At 33.5% G+C, this 12558-nt stretch overlaps 3 protein-coding genes across 7 annotated transcripts; 1 reads left to right on the forward strand and 2 right to left on the reverse strand.

The window, feature by feature from the left end:
• Positions 1 to 3402: 3402 nt before the first annotated feature.
• Positions 3403 to 4825, reverse strand: LOC130745210 (uncharacterized). Its single transcript, XM_057597369.1, has 2 exons — positions 4709 to 4825; positions 3403 to 4042 (listed from the first exon to the last, which is right to left on the reverse strand). The coding sequence occupies exon 2, from the start codon at positions 3981 to 3983 to the stop codon at positions 3810 to 3812; it is 174 nt and encodes a 57-aa protein (XP_057453352.1). The 5' UTR covers positions 3984 to 4042; positions 4709 to 4825; the 3' UTR covers positions 3403 to 3809.
• Positions 4826 to 5915: 1090 nt separating this feature from the next.
• LOC130745208 (galactoside 2-alpha-L-fucosyltransferase-like) lies at positions 5916 to 8782 on the reverse strand. 5 transcript variants are annotated; one of them, XM_057597363.1, is made up of 4 exons: positions 8598 to 8782; positions 8085 to 8404; positions 7860 to 7943; positions 5916 to 7465 (listed from the first exon to the last, which is right to left on the reverse strand). In XM_057597363.1, the coding sequence occupies exons 2-4, from the start codon at positions 8332 to 8334 to the stop codon at positions 5991 to 5993; spliced, it is 1809 nt and encodes a 602-aa protein (XP_057453346.1). In that variant the 5' UTR covers positions 8335 to 8404; positions 8598 to 8782; the 3' UTR covers positions 5916 to 5990. The 5 variants fall into 5 exon arrangements, with proteins under 5 accessions (XP_057453346.1, XP_057453345.1, XP_057453349.1 ...); XM_057597362.1 differs by having other exon boundaries at positions 8085 to 8408; XM_057597366.1 differs by having other exon boundaries at positions 8089 to 8199; positions 8598 to 8778.
• A 2594-nt stretch (positions 8783 to 11376) lies between these two features.
• LOC130745209 (uncharacterized) lies at positions 11377 to 12139 on the forward strand. The gene has a single exon (XM_057597368.1). It carries the CDS (start codon positions 11382 to 11384, stop codon positions 11958 to 11960), a length of 579 nt encoding a protein of 192 aa, XP_057453351.1. The 5' UTR covers positions 11377 to 11381; the 3' UTR covers positions 11961 to 12139.
• The last annotated feature ends 419 nt before the right edge of the window (positions 12140 to 12558 follow it).

Genomic DNA, 12558 nt, shown 5'->3' on the forward strand with positions numbered 1-12558 from the left:
ATTTCCATTTTCTAAAAGAATGAACATTATTATTCAATTTAGGTAGTTGAATTACTTTTGAAAATATTTAATTTTATTATTAATATATTAATTACAGAGAAATTTGTTATTGCTTCCTTTATATTAATACAAACGTAGGAAAATTTTACTGCTTAATTATTTAATTAAATTTTTTATGATAATTAAATTAAAAAATAAATGATTGTGACTAATATTTTTTTTTGAAATATTTTGTATCTAATTAAATTATTATATTAACTCGTATCAACTTTCCTACCTCAAATAAAAGTGTAGTTTTTTGTTTATTTGAGTGTCTAGGTTCGTTTCTTTTTTCACCATTTTATAGAGAACTAAAGTGTTATGTTTCAGGAGTCATTTGTCATGTTCTATTCTTCCTTATACAACAAAAACGAAAATTAGTTGGTAGTTGAACAACTAATTGATTTGAAAATTTTATTGATAAGTTTTTAGTTTAGTTTAATGTATATGTATATAATACAAAGGTTTTTTTTTTGGTGTATTTATACCAAAATTTCAATTGAGTTGTACATTTTAGTAGGTAGTTGAATAGCTAATGACTTAGGAAATTTAATTTTATTCATTTTTAATGTTTTAATTTAATTTATTTAATACAAAGGAAAATCTTAATTCCAAGGTTCAAAGTAACTTTTACATTTTAGTAGGTAGTGTAAAAAATAGTAATAAGTTTTATTTATTATTTTTTTAAAAATCCTCAACTTATGATGAATAATTATTATTAAATTAATTTTAATTTTAATATATAACAAATTAGAAAGCTTTACAATTAGAAAGAAGTATAAAAGATTAATATTAACTGGACTGGGCGAGCCCCTAGAGGGGCGACGCCCAGGGTTCAGCCCGCCCAAGGGCGGGTACCTGGCCTTAAATTGGGCCGCCTCACTCGCGGAGGCCCAATTGGCCCAATGGGTAGTACCCAAGCTCTATAAATAGGAGGTAGATATCAATTGTAAGGGACTTTTGCTCATTAGATAAAATAACACATGAAATTCAGCATTCTCATTCTCTCTCTAGCACATTCTTCCATTCTCTAGGTACTATCCCTATCTTCAATGTTCATTCCCAGAACATTAACTATCTAATATTGTTATTAATGTAAAGTTAGTCAATTTCAATTATTATTACTTTAAAATTTCCCTCATTTGTAATGAATAATTAAAATTAAAATAATATTAATATTTAATTTAAAATATGAGAAATTGAAAGTTTAACCATTACTAATTCATAATTAATAATAAGTGGATGTATATTGAAAGTTAAATAGAAAATTGTTTAACTTCATTGTTTAATCATTAATGCATTTAATACTTATAGCTCAAGTGAGCTTTACATATATATATAGATATAGATATAGATAGATAGTTTTTTTTTTTTGGAAAAACCAAATATATATATATAAATAAATAATTACTTTGGGAAATAAGAGCCCCAAGTACAATATAGATAGATATATATTGATAGAAATTTTTTTATTTTAAAAGTATTTTATCTAAATTATTTATTAATAAATATTATTATTTTTATTTTGATTTTTTAAATTTTTCAAATGCAAAGCTCAAGTCAATTTTAAGTCTATGAATGTTGTTATTTAATATAAGTAGTTGAATAGGTTTTTATAATACAATTTTTTTCAGTTTTTAGTTCATTAAATTTTTATTTTTAATGTATTTAATATAAAGGTATGTGAGCTTTTATGGTTTAATACATATGTGTATTTGTGCTTAATACTTAGCTCAAGTGAGCTTTACTAATATATATAGATCGATAGATATTTTTTTTTGGAAAAACGAAATATATATATATATAATTACTTTGGGAAATAAGAGCCCCAAGTACAATATAGATAGATATATATTGATAGAATTTTTTTTATTTTAAAAGTATTTTACCTAAATTATTTATTAATAAATATTATTTTGTTTTTTATTTTGATTTTTTAAATTTGTCAAATGCAAAGCTCAAGTCAATTTTAAGTCTATGAATGTTGTTATTTAATATAAGTAGTTGAATAGGTTTTTATAATACAATTTTTTTCAGTTTTCAGTTTATTAATTTTTTATTTTTTAATGTATTTAATATAAAGGTATGTAAGCTTTTATGGTTTAATACATTAATTGCATGCAAAAACACAAGTGTGCTTTACATATATATATAGATTATATAGTACAACCGAGTCAGCTAGACAAGGATCATATATAACATCAATTTTGCACCATGCCCAACTTAGTCAGATTGTTACATTTAAAGGTTGCATTCACTCGCTGTCCCCCTTTGAAGAAGTTGTGGAAATGGTTGAAGACAGCATTTTTTATCTCCCTTGGGTCTTGGACATTCACTCGCTGTCCCCCTTTGAAGAAGTTGTGGAAATGGTTGAAGACAGCATTTTTTATCTCCCTTGGGTCTTGGACAACATCGTCTCCGACCTGAACTTGATTTATCCCTTTCTTTGCCTGACGAACCTTACATACACTATGAAAATACTTTGAAAATTTGCACCAACACATAAAAATTTGTCCATATTTTACGTTGAGGAATTTTGGTTATGGCTCCCCTTAATCATACGATAAAACTCAGAAAAATTAATTTTTGAATTCTGTCACCCATTCCAAGGGCTAATACCTTTAAAATTCAAGAATTTCAACTAAAATCGGAAATTTCCACCAAGACTCAGAAATCTGCACAAATATTAACTTGGGAAAATTTGGTTAAAGCACCCCTTCATTATATGATGAAACTTGTAAAATTTAATTTTTTTAATTCGTCACTTATTCGATGGATATTTAGCTTTAAAACTCAAGAATTTCGAACAAAAATTAAAAATTTACACCAACACTCTTACATTTGCACAAATTTAGCATGAGAAAGTTTATTTAAAGTTCTCCTTTGTCATATTACGAATCGTGAGGAATTTAATATTTTTCGAATTTCGTCACTTATTCCATGGGCTAACACCTTTAAATTGCGGGTAATGAGCACGAGTACGGGCATGTAGGTACCCGGAGAGTGCGGGGATGGGCACTCATGTTGCTACCCACACGGGTATAGGGCCGAATACGGGTACTTTTTGAAAATGCGGGTATGGGGGTGGTACAATAGTACCCTACCCAAACCCTACCCGTTAAATGGAGAATTCCCAATCTAAGAGATTGTAACTTGTAAGTGACAAAAGCAATTCCCCTTAGCTTTTGGGGTTGTCTACCGTGGTTTTCCACAGTGTATCCAAACATGCACGGGTCTTATCTCATGTTTAAGTGTACGTGTAAGAGTAAATGAAAAAGGCAGCAAAGTCACACTATAAATGGAAGTTGTAGATATAAAAAGTGTAGACTGCCTTATTCATGCTAACATTGTAAACAAGCAAGATGATAAGAAACTCCAACCAGATTGTATCATTAACCGCATCAGATAATGAATGGTATTACAATTTTTTTTTGTTATTAGGGGTATATAAATGAGTGTTAAATACAACTTTGATGACCGTGACACATGTTTCTGGCCTGAAGCTAACTCATCTTCCAAGATCTAAGAAACTGACTCTAGAACACTTCTTTAACTTGTGTCTTAGTGTAAGATTTGGAGCAAGCAAGACAACACAAGAATGAGAATGTTTCCCTTGAAAAGGACAAAATAATGCTTCCATGAAAATCTTCTACTAATTTGGTTTCTCGAAAAAATTTGTGTTAAGCTTTGTTAAGATATTTAATCCTATATAATCCAGGATTGTAAAAACCGAAGAAAGAACCTGATTCCAATACAGTGATATTTAGGAACTAATCATCATCATCCCTCTTCTTGGGTTTGCGGTAGCTTTCCTCAATGATTTTCGCCATGAACAAGGCAGTGTCAGCTACCTTGGTGATGTCGGGAAGCTTATAATTCTGGGCCAAGTAAACACCACAGACTGTCCCTGTTATGAAAGAGAAGCAACTCTTGATTATACCCATAGTTGCTTGAAGGCTTCCTCTGAATTTCTGTTAGTGAGAGATCACTTTAGCAAGGATCACTGTCAGAATCAGAAATAAGAAAATCAGCATGAAGAGTTTTTGTGTAGTTGGTCGTATTTATTTTAATTCAAGAGTGTATGTATGTAATAAAAGTGCCTCTAACTTGCATTCCAAACTAAAGTGGCGCTTAGCAAACAAGAGAACTGAACTAGAACTGTTGAAATTCAAACTAATCAAGTCAATCTATATTAATTTGAATCTCTCTAGTTTTATAAGCAAATCTTTACTGATTTCTTTTGAATTATCCTTCACATGTCGAACAATAGTATGATTTTCTAACATTGAATTATGGAAGCTAAAACCAAAATCATAAATGGTTTGAAAACAGTACAAGTGTTAAAAATGATTTAGAAATTAGGATAAAGAAAACTCAAATTACTTCTTCTAATCTATGATTCACAATAAGCAAAGTTGTTTTCTATTTCACAGTTATAAGTATCTGAATTGTGGAAACATATAGGAAGATATCTATCAAGCACTCAACAGTGAGTGAGTTAAATTCCTAAACAGAAATGTGAATCCTGGAATGAATTGAATTTGTTCAATTTCAATTTCTAGGGTTTCCAATCCTCGAATGAACATACATTCATTTCAATCAGTGACGGATGGACGGACGGAGTACATAACAAGTTAACAACACAGACACAGACAGAGAGCGTGCGTACCTTTTCGTTTCGCTTCGTTTCGATCAAAGAAGCGATCCAGTCCAGCAGGAGCAGCCACCCAACAAGACAAGAGAAGAGAAGAGAAGAGAATAGGGGTTCGGTTCACCTTTCAACCTTGTATCTTTATTGTAAATTAAAATATTAATAATCATTTTTAACTTTTATATGATCAATTTTGTAAGATTATATTTATGATTCTTATACTCTTCAAAAAAAAAATATTTATCATTCTTATATAATATTTATATCTATATGAAAATAATATAAGTTTCATTTTTTATGTTCAATCAAGCATTAAAAATGCAAGGTTATATATGTAATCAAATTTGTGGTTCTATTCTAATGTTCTAACGGACCAAATACATTATAATAAACATTATTGTCATGTTATATTCTGTCTTGTTCACTCCTATTACCTAACGCTATCTTAGAATCATATAATGTCATTATAATTTCCATCACCAAATGAACACTCGGTCATTATGACTCAATTTTGCACCCACTATTATGGGGTGTTATTATGCCATTCAATTAGATATTATTAGGGATGTTATGTTTTCTTTATAAGGCTCATTAGTTACCCATCATTAATCAACCTAGTTTATGCGTATTTTTAGTTAAATTTTATTTGGCACATACATTTTCTATTCATGTCTCTCTTCTTTCCGTTCACCTAGACGGTGTTGTCATGGAAATGCATTCATGGGATTGTGAAGGTTGAGAATGACCATATCTTAAGGTTCTCACCAAACTCTAGATACAAATATGAGTATATGACACCAAAACAGACTTCAAACTCTGCTTTTTTCCAATGGACATCTTTTAGAATTTCCTTGGTAAAATCTGGTTGTATCTTATGCTTTAGGGTGCAATTTAATACTTGATTCTTAATTGTTTAATATGGAGTGAGGTTGGGATTAATAAATATTCTTATTTGAAGGCCAATCCTCCTTCTTTAGCAAGCATGTTTTGGTATGTTTCCACATGTACTTGGTAGTTGGCTAGTTGCTAAAAGTAAAATCTTTGGGCAATATCCATGATGAATTGGGGAACGGTTGACAAAATACACCAACCATATCATCCTGAAATCCCAACAGTAGTAGCGTTGGTCTTTAATCTTTAGAGAATTACCATTGTTCTGTTGTAAGATCTATGATGAGTTCAACAAATCTTCATAGTTGCGGGGAGAAAGTGAATTACTGAAATATTTAACAGAACAAGGACTATTGATATTAGTTAGTGTAGCAAATAATTCAATCAATAGTTAGTTTGTGCCTGTGGCCTAGCTATTAGCATTGACCAGCCTCAGTCCACTAGTTACATCTTCACAATGCTTCATGTAATGAAAGAGGGAAGTAAAATCAACCGTTCTATTGTCCCTACAGTCATATTTGGGAGGATAGTGGAAACAAGGCTCCATGGACTTGACTCGTTTACAAGGTGGATCTGGGATGGTTTCCCCATAAGCCCTGCGCAGAAGCCATGGCTTCATACCTCCAAGACTATGAGCAACATACCCAAAAGTAGACTTGGAGCTTGTAATCAATGCATCACACAAACTCAACAAATATATTTCAGTCCATGCCTTGATATTGTGCGTGTCATTATTTGAATTTTGACGCTCTTCATGACTTGGCTGAAAAACTTCTATCACTTTATCCCTGGTCACAGTTGTGTTTGTCAGGTACATAGTCCGCAGTTTCTCACCATATACTGAATATAAAGATGCCACTAGAACAGCTTTTGATGTCTGTTTCTTCAAATAAGTTGCTGATTTTTGCATGTCTAACTCAGGCAGTAGCTTATGCTTGCTGGTGCAGGCTATAATTTCATTGACAATGGTTTGATGTGGTGTCTTGTGATTGCGAGAGTTAAATACTCTAATCTGCAGGCCAATCTTCTCATCCGCCTTGGCTAAGTGCGCCTTGTACGACCTGCTTATTAGTTCCCATGCCTCATTTGATGGATGAAAAAGGTAACGTCCCAGATGGTGAAAAACAGTGTCTTTCTGAGGGAACATTTTGATCAAGTCTTGTCTATATGATGGAATCATAAACAGAGAAGGGACGAAATATTGATCGGACCACAATATCAGCACAGGAACTTTCTGGAGAAGTCCTTGACTTCGATCACAATGAAAGAAGTTATTATGACCATCATGGGTGTGTTGTAGATTAAGAATAAGAAATTGTGGCAAAACCTCTGGTGAAATGTTTTTCTTGCTCTTCATCAGCACATTTTCATAAGTTTCAATATGTCTCTGATCTTTCCAATAAGGAAAATTCCTGGGCAATAACCATGAGGAATCAGGAAATGGCTCGCAAAAGAGATCAAACATATCAGCCCTAAATTGGACAAGTAGCACACGGTCTGTGAGGATAGCATAAAGGAATGCTGCAGCCAAGGTTAACATCCTGTTCCCTAAGCCATTGGAAGCTGTCCACACAAGGTATTTGCACTTTATGCCTGCACTGTTTTTGCTAAATTTTGCGCCGTTACTCATTATTTTGTTGTAGGATTTGGTATGAGGTCCACAACTTCTATGAAGACTTTCATAATTTCGTAGCTTGGATATCAAATATGCAGAAGGCTTATGAGGGGAAGCTTTGCGGTATAAGTGAGACTGAAACCTACTTAAGCACATTGCTTTATCAAATGTGGAAACAAGAAGTCCATCAAGGAGTTGGTCATTAGTAATGCTCGTAGTAGATAGGGATGGGTCATTCTTCTTGTCTTCAAATGAAAGATTCTTCGGACCTGTAGATGTGGACATGAAGAAAATAAAAATAAAAGTCAGACACAATTCTATGTAACATTCAACTCCAGATCACAATGTTAAATCTTATTTAACTCATGATAGCTTTGGACCTTTGGAAGTGAATGCATTAGATAAAAGCATCATAATGCTAGTTTTAATATAAGATCCAGCTAGATTTAAAAATCTGAGTGCCTTAACCAATGGTAACCTACCGATGCTGCTATTAATTGGTATTTTTCTCAAGTTCAACTCAATAATTACGCCATCTTTAAGTTCAATAGTCAAGTGTTTGCGACAAATAGACCCTTATAGTGATCATGAAACAATGAATAATGAAGTAGGCAAATCAACAAATAAAATGGGCTGAAATTAAGCTGCAACCGAGAGTCATACCAATATCTGAGATTGTTTGTGTATGAGCTTGTTCAGGGAAGATCCCAGGCATATCATTTTGATCTTTGTCTCTCAACGCCTTATCTGACAAGTTATAGATCAGGTGTTAAGGACATCAAATGAAGTAACTAAGTAATGATGAATCAAAAACACATGATGATAACAAAATATGACGAACATCGCAGTTGTCAACAATAACAGGTTGTAAGCAGTGGTAGCCCTTACCTACCTCTGTGATATTCTGATCTTTTCCACCCCCAGCTTTAACTGTGACAGTTGTATCCCCTTGTTCCAAGACATTGGTAGTAGCATTCTGGGGCCTTGCAGCCAAAACGTCAATCTTCGAAAACCCGTCAACAAGTTGGAAGATTGAGTTTTGGTGCATAAGAGAAAATGTGATTAAAATAGAGAAGGTTATGGAACCCAGAACCACTAATGTTCTGAATCTCTTGAAACTTAATCCCATTTTATCCATCTATACTTGAAAAGTTGTCCAGGATTCTACATGGCCAAAATCGTTGAAGGCTACTACTCTAGTAATCAAACTACCTTCAACATAGAGATGCAAGTAAATTCAGAGTTCAGATATATCAAATAATTACCCATAACATAACATGTACACTGAAATAGCACCACATTCATATTCGATGTTTGATTGTCCTAGTTGTTGTACAGAGTGAGTAAATAAAGCAGCTAGTAAATCCATGAAAAGCAAGGAATGGGAAAGAAAAAAAAAACCTTGGTGTTAATGGCGTCGGTGATTCATCTCATCAGAGAAAGGGTAGTGAGAGCCCCAAAAGTAGATCCTCAAATTTGGATCGACATAAAGTCAATTGAGAAAAAATAAAGAAATTGCTTTCTCTGTGACCAGATCGGTCGCGTTTTTTTTTTACCAATTATATATAAGCATTTGCCTCCTACAAAACTTTCAAAGCATAATACCTTTTTTTTTTAAGTTTCAAGCATAATACCTTTTTGAAAAAAAACTTACACCCTCCCGTCACTATTATAAGCAAAAACAATTTTTATATTTATTCAATAAATGATGTATCTAGTCATACATCATTTATTTAATGAATCTAAAATGTTAATTTTTACTTATAATAGTGAGGTGTATGTTTTATGTATGAGGTTGTCTAAATGGCCCATGAGAAATTTGGGTTAAATAACTCATTATCCAATCACATTGAAGATAAGCGAATTGAAATTTATATCTCACTTATCTTCAATGTGATTGAATAATGAGTTATTTAACACAAACTTCCTCATGGGTCATTTAGACAACTCCTTTATATATCATTGTCAAGAAAACATAATTTCAAATATAAATTCGGAGCAATTTTACCGTGAAAAATGTTTAAGAGAAAGTTATGTTTTGTTCTCTTCCGTTCTACTACTTTCCATGGAACCAAAATATTTTGTTCCAAGAGCTTTATGTCATATTTCGTTTCATCTTAAAAATATGACAAACATAGAACGAAACTCAATGTCATGTTTTATTCGCCTTCCACATGTCTACCAAACGCTACCTTAATTTTAAACATTATTTGCTCAGAAATTAAATTTAAAACTGACACCTCATAATAAAACTTAAAAATTTCAAAATTAATTTCTAAAATCTACTTTCATCACCCATAACCCACCCCAACCCACCCACCACCATCACCAACCTCTCTCCACGCCGCCACCAATCTCGAACCCACCATCATGACCCAGAACCCACCCCAACCCACCGCCCACCATCACCCAATCACTTATTCCACTTTATTAGAAAAATAACAAAATAAGAAAGAAGCACAGATCTTCAAAGAGAAATCTTCTCTTCTTCTCTCCCCCACCACTCTTTCTCGTTCTCGATCTCTCTGTTCCCAAGAGTCGTGACTTCGATTATGGGTGGAGGAGAGTTCTCAGTTTGGTGTTGTGGCCAAATGGAAGGCAGGGAGAAGGAAGGAAAGGAGGCCTCGATTTGGTGGTTGGAAGTTTCAGATCGGATAACGAAAAGGTGGTGGCAGTGGGTTCCATAGGAAAAGGAGATGATGACGGCGATGCAAGACTTCGAGAGGTGGTGGCAGCCATGATTTGGGATCGAGAGTGAGGCTGTGAGGCTGTGGTGCTAGGGTTTCAAATGATGAAGGAAGTGGTGATGGAGATGATGACATCACTTTTGGTTTCAAAGAAGAATGAGGTGGAGGGCGATGACTGTGGGAGGAGAAGAGAGAGAGAGAGGGGGGGGGATGAAGAATGAAGATGAACCAAGAAATTAACTCAATATTTTATTTTTCAGAAAAAAAAAAACAATTTAAAAAAAAAATCGGGAAAACTCACACTAGGGGTCAAAAGGGGGGGGGGGGATGAAGAATGAAGATGAACCAAGAAATTAACTCAATATTTTATTTTTCAGAAAAAAAAACAATTTAAAAAAAAATCGGGAAAACTCACACTAGGGGTCAAAAGGGGGTTGTACACATTTGCACTAGTTTTTCCTTATGTACCATAGGAGGACCATAAAAAGGCTAGTGTAATTATATACATTTTAATAGATAACATAAAAATAAGTGATATTGTGTTTGACTTATTCAGACCTCCAAGGTTATCTTAAATGATAATTCATAGTAAAATATTTAAATAAGTTCCAAGTCAACTTTTAAGTAGATTTATAAGCTTAAATTATAATATAGGCCATCATATTTAAATCTATAAATAAGTCAAATGTGTGTATAATTTCAAAATAATATAATATATTTTTAACATTTGGAAAGTTAAATGACAATTAAACTTATATAATTAGATATATTTATTTAAATACGATAGTTTATTATTGGTGTCTTGCTGAGTTTGCAGGCATGACTTTCCCTGGTAGTGATGAAGACGCCATTGGAGGGTTGGCCGAAGTACTTAAAGAGAATTTTCTTCTTAGATGCTAGGCTGGTTGTGTTTTTAGCTTGGGTGGTTGTTCTCTCCATTGGTTGTCTTGGTGTTTTTCCCCTTCTTTGTGGGTTGTTTTCCCTTTCATCTATTAATGAATAAAATCTCTTTTGCTCTAAAAAAAAAACTAGATAAATTATTAACGCTTTTCCATACCTATTTATTAATTTGGCACGAGCCTTATCTTAGCCTAGGCCATAGGCCGCTCAGTTCGACCTACTTCCATTCCTTTGTTGAGACGTGCACGGACACTCCCTCTACCGGAGCTGGGTCATTGTGTCATCTAGGGCTGTCTTCATCTTTGAAAGAGGTGTGTATGCTTACACATTCTCAATGCTGGTGCCTGGTAACTTGATTAAATAGTTGGAGAAATCATAAATCCTAATATGGAGCACACATTGGTATGGTGATGAATGCAATTGTATAACATCAAGCAAATATATGTGATTTTAGAAATCTAATTTTTCTGGGAAACTAACAATTCAGGAATCTTGTTGCACAAGCTTTGTACTTGAGTAGAATTTTGTTTTGTTGTAAAAAGGTATAGGTTTTTATTTTCTTCTTTCCCACTTGCTGTTACAGGGAGATTTTGGAGTGATGAAGATGAAGCAGAGGGAAGATAGGAATGTCGAGAGAGGATTTCAGGGCAATAAACGCAAGAGGGGCAATGCGACTGATGACTTGGCGGTGAAAGTGAAGAAGGATGCTGCAGATACTTCCAAGGAGCTTGTGTTTGGTAATGTTATACTTCAAGATGAAGAAATACAAGGGAAGAAGAAGATAAAAGTTTCGAAGTTCAAGGAACTTGAAAGGGCTAAGAAGTTGGAGGAATTGAAGAAGAAAGATCCTGAGAAGGGTGAAGCTTTTGCTAGAAAGCAATCATGGGAAGCAGCATTGAATAGAGCTTCAGGGATTAAGGTCCATGATGATCCCAAACTTGTACAGAAAAGCATGAAGAAGGAGCAGAAGAGACGGGAGAAAAATGCAGAGAAATGGAAGGAGAGAGTTCAAACAAGGGACCAGTTGAAGGCAGGGAAGCAGCAGAAAAGGTCAGAAAATATAGCTGAGAGGATTCAGCAGAAGAAAATGCGAAAAATTGCAAAGAGAGAGAAAAAGCTATTACGGCCTGGCTTTGAAGGTGGCAAGGAAGGTTTTATGAATAATGGCACTGCCTAACATATGGCTTTGAAGTTTACTGATTTTTGCCTTTTCTTTGCATTATCAAGATATTGCTTACATAGAATTGGAGTGTTTCCAAGTGTTTAGAGAATGCAATTCCAAGTGCAAATACAGCACTCAATCTTCTTGCCTTGTCTAGATTTCTTAATACTTTTAAAAACCTCATGTTATATATTAAAAACCTCATGTTATATTTTGGAAATTCTCCAACTCTTTTTACTGTTTCCACTGGTTGTTAGTTCGCATCATGTCATATGGCAGATGTATTGTTCATTGGGTTATGTTAGGTTGCATATATATGTTGAGGTTTGATTGACTCACTTTTGATTTGTAAGGGATTTATTGAGAGTGATTAGGCCAATTTCATCTCTAAGATGATATCTTTACTTGAGTTGTTGGTCATATTTAACATAAATCAAATCATGCAATTTTTATGGTCAAGCTTATTTCTCTTCTTTGAGTGAGGCCCCGTTTGGATAAACAGCTTAATTAAGCGCTTATGGTCATAAGCGCTTATGATATAAGCGCTTATTCATAAGCTATTTTTAAAAATTTATTGAAATAAATTAAAAATAAGCTGTGTATAAGCATAAGC

This window comes from Lotus japonicus, chromosome 3, assembly GCF_012489685.1.
Source record: "Lotus japonicus ecotype B-129 chromosome 3, LjGifu_v1.2".
NCBI classification, from domain to species: domain Eukaryota; kingdom Viridiplantae; phylum Streptophyta; class Magnoliopsida; order Fabales; family Fabaceae; genus Lotus; species Lotus japonicus.